Source organism: Sceloporus occidentalis, unplaced genomic scaffold (assembly GCF_023333645.1).
Source record: "Sceloporus occidentalis isolate IW3139 unplaced genomic scaffold, rSceOcc1.0.p SCAF_13, whole genome shotgun sequence".
Taxonomy (NCBI): domain Eukaryota; kingdom Metazoa; phylum Chordata; class Lepidosauria; order Squamata; family Phrynosomatidae; genus Sceloporus; species Sceloporus occidentalis.
Genome location: NW_028316993.1, coordinates 3,144,133 through 3,157,690, shown reverse-complemented (window position 1 = coordinate 3,157,690; position 13,558 = coordinate 3,144,133). Strand labels below are relative to the sequence as shown.

At 44.7% G+C, this 13,558-nt stretch overlaps 1 protein-coding gene across 1 annotated transcript in view; it reads left to right on the top strand.

Annotated features, from left to right (window-relative positions):
• The first annotated feature begins 698 nt into the window (after positions 1-698).
• Positions 699-13,558, top strand: part of LOC149304574 (SPARC-related modular calcium-binding protein 1-like) — a 28,369-nt gene continuing 15,509 nt past the window's right edge. The window contains exon 1 of the mRNA XM_089478848.1: positions 699-931. Coding sequence (XP_089334974.1) covers positions 860-931 — 72 coding nt within the window. The 5' untranslated portion in view covers positions 699-859. The remainder of the gene's footprint in view (positions 932-13,558) is intronic.

The following is a 13,558-nucleotide window of genomic DNA, read 5'->3' as shown; positions in this document are numbered from 1 at the left end:
TTTTCTAGGCTCTGGTTCCATTATTAGAGGAGGGCGGGGACAGTTGGGCATCTGCCAATGCTGCACCCTCCAACATTTCATGGATGAAAACCGAGATACATGTGGCCAAGCAGCATTAGAGTGTGGTCAAGATGGCAAAAGTTACAAATCAGAAGCAACATGCAAACAGCAGCAGCAGTTTTCTTTTGCATTATTCTTGCATTGCAAGATTTCCCCCTTCTCTCCTCTGCCCCTTGATGACTTTGAGACTAACCGAAAGAAAGAAATTGGCAGCATGAGTTTTTGTCGACTTCAGTCTACTTCCTCGGATACATTAACACAGCTATAGCTTTGAATAGAAAATCAAGGTTTGCTTTTTGGAATTTAAATCTTGTTTGGAGTATTTTCAAGCCGTGGACGCTTGGATCCATGGATAAGGAGACTGGATTGTAGATGGTAAATAAAAGTACAGGACTCCTAAAGTGTAGCTTGTTGTGGGGGAGAGAGGTGAATGGGGAAGTCACTCTGCACATGGCTTGACACCTTCTTCTTTCACACTTTGCAGGGCTGAGCCTTGGCTCTGAAGAGAAGTCCTCTGACCGCCCAAACCTCTGAGCAGCATTCCTCCTGTGAGATTTGGGAAGGAGGGAGGAGGCGAGGGAGGCGTGGTGGATTCCTCCCCAGCTGTTGTTGGTCCACGTGGTTTGGACCACCTTAGGGAAAAGTGCAATGACATGTGGAGAAGGGAGAAAGGGAGGGCTGGAAGCAGTGGGGCTCCATCAACCTATATATGCGGCAACCCAGCTGTGCCTCTTGCCCCTCTCTGCCAGGGACCTCACCTTCGCCTGGAAGGGGGTCTGTCCCTTGATCGGTCTGCAGCATGGCTTGTCTCCTGTGGTTGCTCCTGGTAGTCCCTGATCTTGCAGCTCCTCTTCGGTGGGACACTTCTCCGGTAAGGTCACTCCGGGAATGGGCAAAAAAGACAGATTTGAACTTGGCAGATGTGTGTTGAGTATTTTGGGTTGGGTGGGACAACTGACAGATACTCTTGTTTGAGGTCCACGTTCCCATAAAATCCCACTTGTCTCCTTTTTCTTAAAAGGCTGCTCCGTCACAACTATCTAGGCTGCTCTTGTCGCACTTTTGAGACTAACTGAAATAAAAAAGTTGGCAGCATGAGCCTTCATAGACTTCAGTCTATTTCTTCAGATGTGATAGAATTTAAGGGAAAAAGGAATCATTCAAAATGTATGGACATTATTGCCATAGTAAAACGTTGCAATACTGTAAATACAATATATATGGGGGGTGGAATGGATTCATAAGACAGGTTCGTATCAATGATAGCTGCAGATATAGATGTAAGATAGATATTGAAATGTAGAAATAGCATTGTACCAGCAATTGGGGAGAAAGTATGGTTTAAAAACCTTTTGAAGACCCTGAACATGCCGCTAATAGGCTATAGAAAAGAAAGTTACGAATGAAGTCTGGATTGTGTTTTCTTTATGTGGGTGTTTGTGACGGTTGTGGATGGTTGTTTGTCCTATGAATCAAAAGGAATGTGAGTTGATTTTCAATATATGGCTTTTTATACTTTTTTGGAAATATTAATGATTTTTGTTTTTAAAAAAGGCTGCTCTGAAAACATCAGCATGTATTCAATGTGGGGCAAGGGTTGAAGCACAGAGGTGGAATTGATTTTTGTTCTTCCTAAAAAATACCATGGGGAGGGGGAATGCTGATCTTGAATAGGATATGTGCCCCGTTTTAATCTTTCCTGACCTTTGCTCTGTGGCTGATATGGCATTAATTCATAAAAGATCCCAGCACACCTGAAATGTCAAAAGTGTGTGTGTTTTTAAATATTTGGATTTCGAAAACTAAGTTGTTGTTTTTTTAAGGAGGGGGATAAATACTTGCTGCGAAGGTTAGTTTTCTTTGGCAACTTGTAATCCCACAAGGCTTGGAACCCCGAAGCGAGGAGTTTTGGCTTTCTGCGCTCTGTTCTCCACAAAAGTCTCATAGAAGAAGGCACATCTGGTTCATTTTATGTTATTTTTTAACTGTCACACTCTTGCAAAGATGCCTGGAAACAAGGCGGGCAAAGCAAAGGTGCCCTGATGGTATTTGTTGGTTACATATTTACTCATTTCGACATCCTCAAATATGAGCGCATTCTCATATTTATGTCTCTGCTCTGTCGTTCTTTCCTGGAGGTTTCGTGCAACAAGTAGTTTGTAAATTCTGGTTTGCATCACGAAATCCACCAAGATTTACAGCTTTGGTGGTTCTCTCAATTGGGCCAAAACTGCTTTGCAAGGATCTAAAACCCTCTGGTTTGGTTTGGGTTCTGACAGTAACTAGCCACTTCTTAGCAGGAGGCCGAGGTTTTGGCAAGCGCATCCCCTTGCTCTTTCCAACACCACAAACACCCAACAAATGAGCATCTTCCTTAAGAAGTTATGATAACCATTTAAAAAGAAGCAGCAGTTTGTGCTTTGAACTACAATTATGCCAACGCAGAAACTAGAGAGTAGAGACTACTTGGTTCCTTTCCCCAATAGTCCTGGAAGCCTTGATGTTATCTTTTGGGCACAGTAAAATCTGAATACCTCTGTGGCAGGTAGACATTCACCAGGTAGACCTTCCCGTGGTTGTTTGTTTTTCCATAACAGGTGGCATTGAGGTTTTTCAGTTAGCCCTGAACCTGTCCCTTCATTAAACAAAGTTCTCCGGAGTCTGGATTTTGGATGTCACACAGTTCCTGCACATAGATTTAGCCCCGAAAGTGACCTGAGAGTAAATTCAAGGCATAAAAAGAGAGACAGAGAGAGAGAGAGAGAGTCCTTTTTCCCCAATAAATAATTATTTTAGGGAATTTTCTTTGCCAAAGGTTGTAGCTGGCCTAGCAATGACAACGGTTGTCTAATTTCTGTGACAAAGATTTTCTAGGTGGGGCAAAGCTGGATACCTTTGAATGTTATATATCCAGACTTGCATAGACTCCTGCTGAATGCAAAACTGGTGACTGTAGTATTCAAAGACATAGCCATGTTAGTCTGCAGAATCAGTAGGTAGAGAGACTCAATGAAAGAAAGAAGTTGACAACATAAGATTTGTTAGACTAAAGTCTACTTCCTCAGACATAGTGTTTGTTGTTGTTATTGTTGTTGTGTGCTTTCAAGTCATTTCCAACTTCCAAGATGCGGACCTATCACAGGATTTTCTTAGCAAGGATTGCTCAGAGTGGGGTTTGTCTTTGCTTCCCTCTGAGGTGGAGACAGTGTGCCTTGCCCAAATTCACCCAGTGGGTTTCCATGACCAAGCAGGGATTTGAACCCTGAGCCCCCAAGTTGTATTCCAACCCACAAACCGCTCCACCATGCTGGCTCTCACATTTAAAAATGCAGAAATCTAGGTACACTGTGACATGTTATGTCTCCATGTGCCAAAGCACAACGTACCCCAGTTCTGTTCTGTGTCCAAAGTTGTAATCTTCCCTTGTGTGCAGCTGATCTCTTGCAAAGTTAACCTTGTTCCTCTTAATGGATGGAAGAGGAGCCGAGTTCTTGGGAAGAGATCTGTTTCAGTTGTGTTTTTTCATTTAGAATCATAGAGTTGGAAGAGACGCAAGGGCCGTCCAGTCCAACCCCATTCTGCCTTGCAGGAAATCATTTGTTCTGAAATGTTTTCTAGAGATACCTGTGTGGCGCCAACTGCTCTCCAATGGACAGCTCCAGCTCTAGCGGTCAGAAGGGTGGATACTCCGTTTTGATGGGTGTGTAAGTGTTTGTGTGAAGAAAAAAACCCCAGAAGTGATGGGACACTGGAGAAAGATTATAAATAGGTTATGTCAATCTTTAGGCTGTGAATAAAGTAGAGAGTGAATACAGGCCTGGATGGTTGCCTAGCATCCAAAATCTGCTTTTATTGCTGCCCAGCTACTCCTAGGCCAAGAGGATTGCTTTTGCTTTTAGTTTTTGTGTTGCGCCATGCTCAACAACCATGTTCTCTGGGAAATGTTTTGTTCCTTAATCTCCTAGCCTTTCAAAGTGGAAACCAGAGCCCTTTTACCTCTAACACCTGATCACACCTGCAATTCCTGGCTAGTCTGCTCTTTGTTGTTAATGTCACTTCAGGTCAACTTGGGCTTGCAGCAACCCTATCCAAGTGTTTTCCTGAGAAGACTGAAAATGTTGTGTTCCTCTGAGGAAGTCTTCAAGTCATTTCCAACTCATGGCGACTCTAAGGCGAAGCTATCCTGGGGTTTTCTTTGCAAGATTTGTTCAGAGCAGGTTTGCCATTGGCTTTCCTCTGAGGCTGAAAGAGTGACTTGCCCAAGACCACACAGTGGGTTTCCATGACTGAGGTGGGAATCAAAGCCTGGTCTTCAGAGTTGGTAAAGATTGCCGTCATTGTCGTCATAGCCTCCGACATTTCAGATGAAAACATGGATGCGTGTGGCCAAACAATAACAGAGTGCGGTCAAGATGGCAAAAGTTACAAATGAGAACAGCCCACAAATTAGGAGAGGCTGCAGCAGTTTGCTTTTGCCTGAGCCTCTTGGGAAGGGCAACACTCAAACCATGATGTCGCACAATTTTGCTTTGGGATCCACCACCTCCAACTCCAACAACCTCACCTCACTCCCAGCGATCATCAGTCACGCTTTTTGCATGCCCCAAAATACAGGCGGCATTGCTGCCAAAGCAAGAACAACCAATATCCATATTTAGTTCCCAGCGTGTCGCCTGCCGGAGCTAATTTTAACCTCTCCTGGTGAGGCTGAGCCCTCAGCCTGATGTCATCCCTTCTCGGGGGACCTTTTAAAAGATTGGTATTAGTCAGCTGGAAAGGCAGCCAAGAAGAGGACGGCTGATCAATAACTCAGAATGTGTCTCCCAGACGTGACAGATGGCCAGGGCTGGGAAGAGGCAGAAGATCTGTCTCTGCCAAGCAGTGGATTAATGGGAATCACCCCTCTCCAAATTTGAACTCCAGAGAAGAGCAGTGAGCTGCTGGGTTGTTCCTTTGCTGCAAGTATGCGTCATGCACGGATCAAACACAAGTGGCACATACCCTCCGACATTTCACAGACGACAACTCAGAGATGTGTAGTCACATGATGTTAAAGTGCGGTTAAGATGGACAGAAATTATTCATAGGAACAACAGACACTCTAAAAGAGGCTGCAGCAGTTTGCTTTTGCCTGCGCCTGCTGGGAAATAATATTGGTCCAAAACACACAGCAGAAATAATCCAGTTTGAGACTGCTTTTAACTGCCCTGGCTCAGTGCTAGGGGATTCTGGAAACTGTGGTTTTGTGAGACATTTAGAAGGTGGCAGTTGAATTAAGTGGAGGCAGAAGGGGGAAAGCGGAAGGAGAAGAGAGAAACTGGGGCATTTTACAAGCAGCTGAAAAAGTGGGATGGCAGAAGATTCTCAGGACAATTTATGTGCCTCTGGTGTAATGTTTGGGTGTTGGACTAGGACATTGGGAGACCAGGTTTGATCATGGAAACAAACTGGGTGACCTAGGATAAGTCGCTTTCTCTCAGAGGATGGCAATGGCAACCCCCCTCGGAAGAAACTTGCCAAGAAAACCTTATGATAGGTTTGCTTTAGGGTCGCCATAAGTCAGAAACGACTTGAAGGCACACAACAACAACAAACCTCTGTTAGATATGATGGAGAGGTTTCCCCAGTCAGCCTCTCTTTTAGCTGGGTGCCTGAACACATCAATTCCTCAACGTTCACCAAATCAGCAATGCCAAGTAGCAGGAAAGTTTGGATAGGTGTGTCTCTTCCCCCAATAGCTCTCCTGCATTTTTGCCTTTTTCTCCCCCTAGTCTGTCTCAGCACAGGTGTGCAGCCCCTTAGGCCTTCTCTTTCTTTCCATTCATGATGGGATTTTGGAACGCAAACCGCCTCTCCTTTTGATGTGTCTTGATGCCCCCGTCCTAGCTCCTTTTTAACTGCCTTTGGTTATTTTTATTTTATCATCTCTTTGCAGTCGCTTTTAGTTGAGGTGCCAGATTCCTGCAGGAAAGATGCTTTCTCTCTCAAGATCTCCTTCTTTGCTGCCCATATCCCTGCGGCTGCCAAATGGCGCTCGGTTCTAGAAGAGGTGCCTTCAGGACATAACTTTTATTTAATGCTGTAGAAGTATGGCAAGAGTAGATCCCACCTAAATAGGCGGTGGAGGAGGAGGATTTTAATACACAAAAATGATTAATGGGATGAATGCAGGGTTGCAGATACTTAGATGTCTCTAGTGTCTTTCCCTGTACTTTGGCACTGGAGCTCATGGCCAGAGAATTCAAAGTCTCTCACCAAACTACAAATCCCAGGGTGCTATGGAATGGAGCCACAGCAGGTAAAGTGGCATTAAACTGTGCAATAAGGATGGACAGATTTGGGAGTTCTTTTTCTTGGCTTAGTTTGTTCCATTTTGTTGCCATAAGTTGGAAATGACTCGAAGGCACACAACAAAGGCTAACCTATCACAGGGACTTGTTCAGAGGGGTTTAACTTTGCCTTCCTCTGAGGCTGAGAGAGTGTGACTTGCCCAACAGTCCCAATCGGAGATTCAAACTTTCATCTCCAGAGCTGCTCTTCCATTGTTCCCTCTCCAAAGCCAGGTTATTTGTGCTCCTTTTTGGTGGTATGCTATTCCTACGGCTCCCATTTCTGGACCTAAGGACCTGCCCCAGTCATGCCAAAGCACACATGGCCCATTCAGCTGTCAGGCAGAGTAATTTGTTTGGGCCTCCAGCAAACTCGGCCAAGAGGCTTCTCTCGGACCGGTCCTGCTTGCCAAATTCAAAGCCTCATTGTGGGACACGCACCCCCTTCGCTTCCCCCCAGACGACAAAAGCCTTTGGTTAGCAAGTGAGCGCTGCTGGGCGGCTTATGAAGGGGGCCTTATTGGAAAGAGGGAAAAGACCAGGGAAGGCAGCCAAAGCACATCAGTCTTGCAAAAATATTTTAAAAGTGAACAGCTCTCTCGCTCATGCTGTAACACACAGACGCACACACACCCTGGTCCCAGGTATGGTTCAAAACAAATTTGGCAACAGAATAGGGAGGGGTTTATTTGTTATTAGTGCAACCACATGCAGAGCGAATCCACAGCAAACCACAAAACACCCACGGAGCCACGGGAGGTCATCTAGTCTGTCTCCTGCCCAGATTAAAATAACAAAAACAGACAACTGCAAACGTGATCCATAAGGTGAATTCAGACTGTATTTTGTTAGCCCTTTGGTAGCCCTTCAACTGCCACATATCCATCTTAAGGAATCCTGGGACTAATAGTTTCATGAGGTGTTAAGAATTTTCTGCCAATGAGTTGTTGTTCCAGGGAATGGATTAGGATGAAGCTAAAGCAATCAAATTGTGGTGACCTGAGTCCTTGTTGGCATTATGGCTATACATTAACAACCATCTAGGAACATGCATCAGTATGTATTAGTGACTTAGTAAGATACCAGTGTGGAGTAGTGGCTTGAGCATTGGATCATGACTCTGGAGATGAGGATTTGATTCCCAGCTTGGCCATGAAACCCACTGGGAGACCTTGGGCAAGTCACACGCTCTCAGCCTCCTGTGAACAAATCTCCCCAAGAAAACCACATCTTAGGGTCACCATAATTTGGAAATAACTTTAAGACACACAGTAACAACAAGATACCTTTGCTTCAGCTTTGCAGTTTGAGATATGAAAATATATGAAGTCTAGGAATGGACTAGGGGAGTGAATTTTCCTCTATTGCTAAACTGTTTGTACACTCTTCATAGCTATGTGAGGCACAAATGGGATGATGCTTAGACACTTTAGATTTCTTTGTTTGCTTCTGCAATGTATAACCCTCAGAAATCTATCTTCCATTAGCCATAGCCTGGAGGAGTAGGGACTGCAACGCATCCAAGGTGCCCCATATAACCAGTGATGGGGAACTGGATGGCCAGACTTGGATTATCTGGGTAGAATTTGTTTAGAGGTCCAGTTCACTGTGAGAGGATGCTGAAGCTCATCAGCAAAAGAATGGGATGCTTCTCTGCTCTGTACCATCTGCTGCATCACTTACCACCAATAAAGCTTATTTTGTTGTTGTTAACTGCCTTTGAGTTGATCCTGACTCATGGCAACCCTGTGGATGAGACATCTCCAAGACTCCCTATCTCCACTGTTCTGTTTAGGTCCGGTAAATTCATACCCGTGACCTCCTTAATAGAGTCCATCCATCTGGCATGTGGTCTTCCTCCTTTCTACATCCATCCACCTGTCCTAGCCACGTGTCAGCATTCAGTAATATGTGCTAGCATTCACCACCATATGAACTCTTGGAGGGGATGCTGGGTGCTGGAACGAAACCCACTTCTAGAACAGGACATGACTCATATTCTCCAATTGTCCCAATTTGATAGCAACAGCCCTCATTAATCCTCGGGCATAATACTTTCTTGGCTGCTTTTAAAATGTCCTGGTTTCTTTCTCCTCCTCCTCCTCTCACTTTCCCCCTTTGTTCTCAGCTAATCTCCATTGCTCAAATTGAGTTCAAAGCGCAAAAGTAGTTTGCACTCCATTAGCTCAGCAGAAAGCAGAGGAAGGTGCAAAATCATGCTGTTCCCAATGGGTTCAGGCAAAAGCAAACTGCCGCAGCATTTCTTAGCTCATGCGCTCTTCCTCATTAATACCTTTTGTTACCTTGACCACACTCTGATGCTGCTTGGTTATGTGTGTCTCCATTTTCATCTGTGAAATTTTGGAAGATATGCTCATGTTTTCTAAAATGGGAGATGATAGGGAGGAGGGGAGAATCAGGTTTCTGAAAATAATTCCTGCCAAAACAGGAACTCCACAGACTTCTAGGTGTTGTTGCACTACAAAACCCATCAGCCCCAGTCAGCACAGCCAAGGATGAGGGATGCTGTAAGCTGCAGTCCGACCACATCTGAAAAGCTACACAATTCCCAAGTCTAAAGCAAAGGAGGGACACATTGCTTCTCTTCCCTTGTTCTCTGTGGCCTTAGAGTGTGTGTCTGAGACGGTGTTACACTGGGACCAGGGGCATGCGTTTGATTTGTATGTTTGGGATTGGATTCAAGATTTTGTCATACTATCCGACACAGGAGTCACATTAACACCTCCATGAGGGTCTAATTTAGATCTGTTTGTTTCTGGGAGTGTGAAAAATATTGGTTTTTGGGACCTAATTTCATCTTCTTTTCCTGCTTTTGGCAGCATCTATTTTTAACTCAGGATGGCACAATGATGCCATCGCTGTGTTGACGTATCAACTGGGGAGGGGTTGACGGGGTGCAAATAAGCGAGGAAAGAAACTGAAGCTTATTCAGTGCACAGCTGATCTCTGCCTGAAGTCTATGCTTGAGAAGGTCTATGCTAAATAGCTCCAAGGGTTAGGATTCACAAACCACAGATTAGCAATGTCTTGGAGTGGGATTTAAGGATGTTAATCCCAGTTGGAGAAGCACAAATGAATGCTGCAAGTGTTTAGCCCCTAAAAGCTGCTGCCTACAACAGCATCTGAAGCTTCTTCGTGCATTTTGAGCTGAATCAAATGGTTGTCCATCTCCCCCTTTGAGTTGTTGTATCACTTTTGAGACCATGGGGGAATGTGTGTCTGTGCATGTGTACACACATGCTCTGCTTTCGCAAAGATGCATCCAAGCATTCAACCCCCTTCTTCACACATGTGTGGATATGCTGTCCCAGTTTGGCAGGGACTGTCCCAATGAATCCTTTGCCATCCTATTTTTTTCCAGCTGCTTTTAAAATGTCCCGGTTTCTCTCTCCTCCTTCTATTTCCTCCCTTTGTTCTCAGCTTATTTCATTTGAGTTCAAAGTGCAAAAGTAGTTTGTACTAACTTAACTCAGCAGGAGCAACAAGGAGGGATCAGCATCTTGCCCTTCCCAGTAGATTCAGGCAAAAGCAAACTCCCAGCTTGTCTTCTTCCTCATTATTAGCTTTAAAAATTTTGACCACATCTGACCTGGCTTGGTCCCATGTTTTCTGGTTTTCATCTCTATAATGTTGGATGGTATGATGCATGGTGAATTAGTACTGCAAGGAATGGCACCATGAGTTAGTGCATTGATACTGTTATTGGTACTGTGAGTTAGTATTATTGGTAATGCCTATTCCTCTTGCTAAGGCATTCATCCCTGTGAGGGATCTCTTACCTACTCATGAAACTTTCTGGATTTGCTTGCTCTCCTTCCTCACAGCCCACTCTGAGCACACAGCATACATACACATATTTATTTCAGGCAATGACCAGGGCACATGGCAAGAGTGAGGGCAAAGAATGATAGCCTCTCCTTGCCATACATTCTTGGGACTTTAACAGATTGGAAAGCTTGGGCTGAGACTACCAAAATGGATTTCAACAGGGAGAAATATAGGATACTACACCTGGGCAGTAAAAATGAAATGCACAGATATAGGATGGGTGGCACCTGGCTTGACAGAGGTACATGTGAAAAGGACCTAGTAGGAGTCACACGCTGAACATCAGTCAGCAATGTGATGCAGCAGCTAAGAAAACCAATGCAATTCTAGGCTGCATCACTAGACGTATAGTGTCTAGATCAAGGGAAGCAATAGTACCACTCTGTTCTTTTTTGGTCAGACCTCACCAGGTGTCTGGTTCTGGGCACCACAATTCAAGAAGGATGTGGGCAAGCTGGAGCTATAAGGAGCGACTTTGGGAGCTGGGTATGTTTAGCCCAGAGATGAGAAGGTTAAGAGGTGATATACTAGCCCTGTTTAAGTATCTGAAGGGGTGTCACATTTAGGCTGAAGCAAGCTTGTTTTCTGCTGCTCCAGAGAATAGGACCTGGAGCAATGGATGCAAGCTACAGGGAAAGAGATTCCACCTCCACATTAGGAAGAACATTTTGAAGGCAAGAGCTGTTTGACAGTAGAAGATGCTGCCTCTGGGAGTAGCGGAGTCTGATGGCTCCAGTGTCTGGCAACCAGTTTCTTCAACACTTTTTGGAGAAAGGCTTTTCTGGTCTGCCTTCTTGCTGTCTGTCGACACAGCACTCAGATTTTCCTGGCTATGGCCCCTGCGGTTACAAATGGTGTGCAGGAGCCAAGGTAAGCTTCTAGGCATTTGGTTAGCTAGTGCTACACACACACACACACACACACACACACACACACACACACACACACTCCCCCTTTTCTTACACACACACTCACACAAACACACACATGGGAATGGTTGAGCTGCAAGGCCTTCTGGCTGGCTTGTCACTCAGTACCCAGTAGCAGGAGCGTAGTTCCCTCTTCTCTTAACAGTTATTCCAAAACCCCTCCAACTGTGCCAGTTATGCTCGATCGGTATAGTATGCTTTCCTCACCACCGCCAGCACCCAGCATTGTGTGTAAAAATGCCACTGGTGTGTTTCAAATTTCTGTTTGCGCACGGGCGGTTATTTGTCATCTGGACATGGACTTTCACCATGCAACCTCTCTCTGAGAACGGATCTTGCAGCTTTCCTAGCAAATACAAACCTTCCACTAGAAACAATCCAGAACAGGCAAGGTTGCCAAGTTTTGACTGTAAAAAGCATGTGCTTCCCTCCTATGCCTTTTAGTTGGGCAAGTAGGTGAGGACTGTCATTCCAGTCCTAGTCATGTTGGTGGGCTTATTTCATATGCTTTGGCTGTCCGGGTTTACTCAAAGAATTGGAGATTCATCCAAGATTTGTTTCTCCCAAAACAGTGGAGAAAAAGATTGTTTTCTCCCAAAACATGTACCCTCCTGGTATGATAAGAAACATTGAATGCCAGGTTGGTTTATTGTAACCCAGAAGAACAGAAACAACATCTGGGATTTTTCAATTAGTCTGGAGGCGCTCACAATCTTGATTTTTGTTCCTTGTACCTTTTGTTGGAGAGAATACATTGGCAATGTTTTCTTGGTATAATATATTGGAATTGTCGCTCTTCCAGGTTTAGCCCCTTTTTAGGCAGAGCTAGTAAAAGTACTCTCATGGTACTCTTGGGTGGCCATGCCGGTGAGGGGATTCTGGGAGTTATAGTAATTTTTAAAGGCTCTGCATCCAGGGTCAGTCAAAGTTTGTTGTTGTTGTCGTTGTGTGCCTCCAAGTCATTTTTGGGTAACAAGATAGGATAATTTTGACTCTTAGATAGGCAAATCTGTCATAGGGTTTTCTTGGCCAGCTTCCTCAGAAGGGGTTTGCCATTGCCATCCTCTCAGGCTGAGAGAGTGTGACTTGTGCAAAGTCACCCAGTGGGTTTCCATGGCTGAGCGAAGATTCAGACCCTGGTCTCCAGAGTCATAATCCAGTGTTCAAGCCACTAATCACACTGTACTCTTACCTGACCCTTTTCTTTGGATTCTTGAACTCTGTTTGCAAATGCTCAACTGAAATTTTGACTTACTGCAATGCTAGCAATGTGGGGACTGAAAATAAAATTTAATTTTGTATGACTGGGGGCAGAGTACTCTCTTGATCCACCCCCAATAACCTCAAAATGTATGCCTATTCCCAACTATTAACAGATAACAAGAAATGGCCTAGCCATAAGTAAATTCCAGTATGTTGGTACCTTAACTGGAACATTTTTAAAGCAGCTGGAAAATGTGTGACAACAAAGAGTTCATTGGGACTATCCTTGCCACATTGAGACACAGGGATAGTACGCTATTCAACTCCTTGTTTGTGTTGTTAACTGTCATTGAGGTAACCTCAACTCATGTGGATAAGACATCTCTAAGACCCGCTATCCTCAGCTACTCTGCTTAGGTCTTGTAGATTCAGGCCCATCGTCTCCCTGATCGAATCTAGCCACTTTAATGTATCATATTCCTCTCCTTCTACTTCCCTCCACCTTTCCTAGCATTATTGTCTTTTCTGATGAGGCTGTCATACATGATGTGGCCAAAGTACGACAGCTTCAGTTTGATCACCTTGTCTTCCAGGGAGATTTCAGGCTTGATCTGTTTTAGGACCCATTTGTTTGTCTTTTTGGCAATCCATGGTATCCTCAGCACTCATCTCCAGCACCACATCTCAAATGCATTGATTTTCTTTGTATCTGCTTTCTTCACTGTCCAGTTCTCACATCTGTAAAATGGTGATGGGGAACACAATGGCTTGGATGCTTCTTAGTGCTCAGTTGTATATCTTTACACTTTAGGATCTTATCTAGTTCTTTCATGGCTGCCTAGGACATTTCCAAAGCCAAATTGTCAATGACTCAGTTGGTACTATTCCTCCAAGTCCATCACTGTCAGCCCAAACATGGATGGGAGGAAAGTGCCATGTATGCAATTGTTTAGAATAAAGCAGGTGAAAAATAAATTCACCTTCTTGAAAACAGACATCAGGGAGGGTCCTTGCCTGGTCTCCCTTGCTGATGTGAACGCAGCCAAGTTTTCAGGCTCAACAAATGGAAAGGAGTCAATTGCCGCACTCTTCTGCCGTGACTTAACCATTGGCAGGCAAGGCATGCCACCAAGTGCAGCCGTCAGGAAGGCGTCCTGGGCAGCGGGAATGTGAGTCGGATGGAGTCCA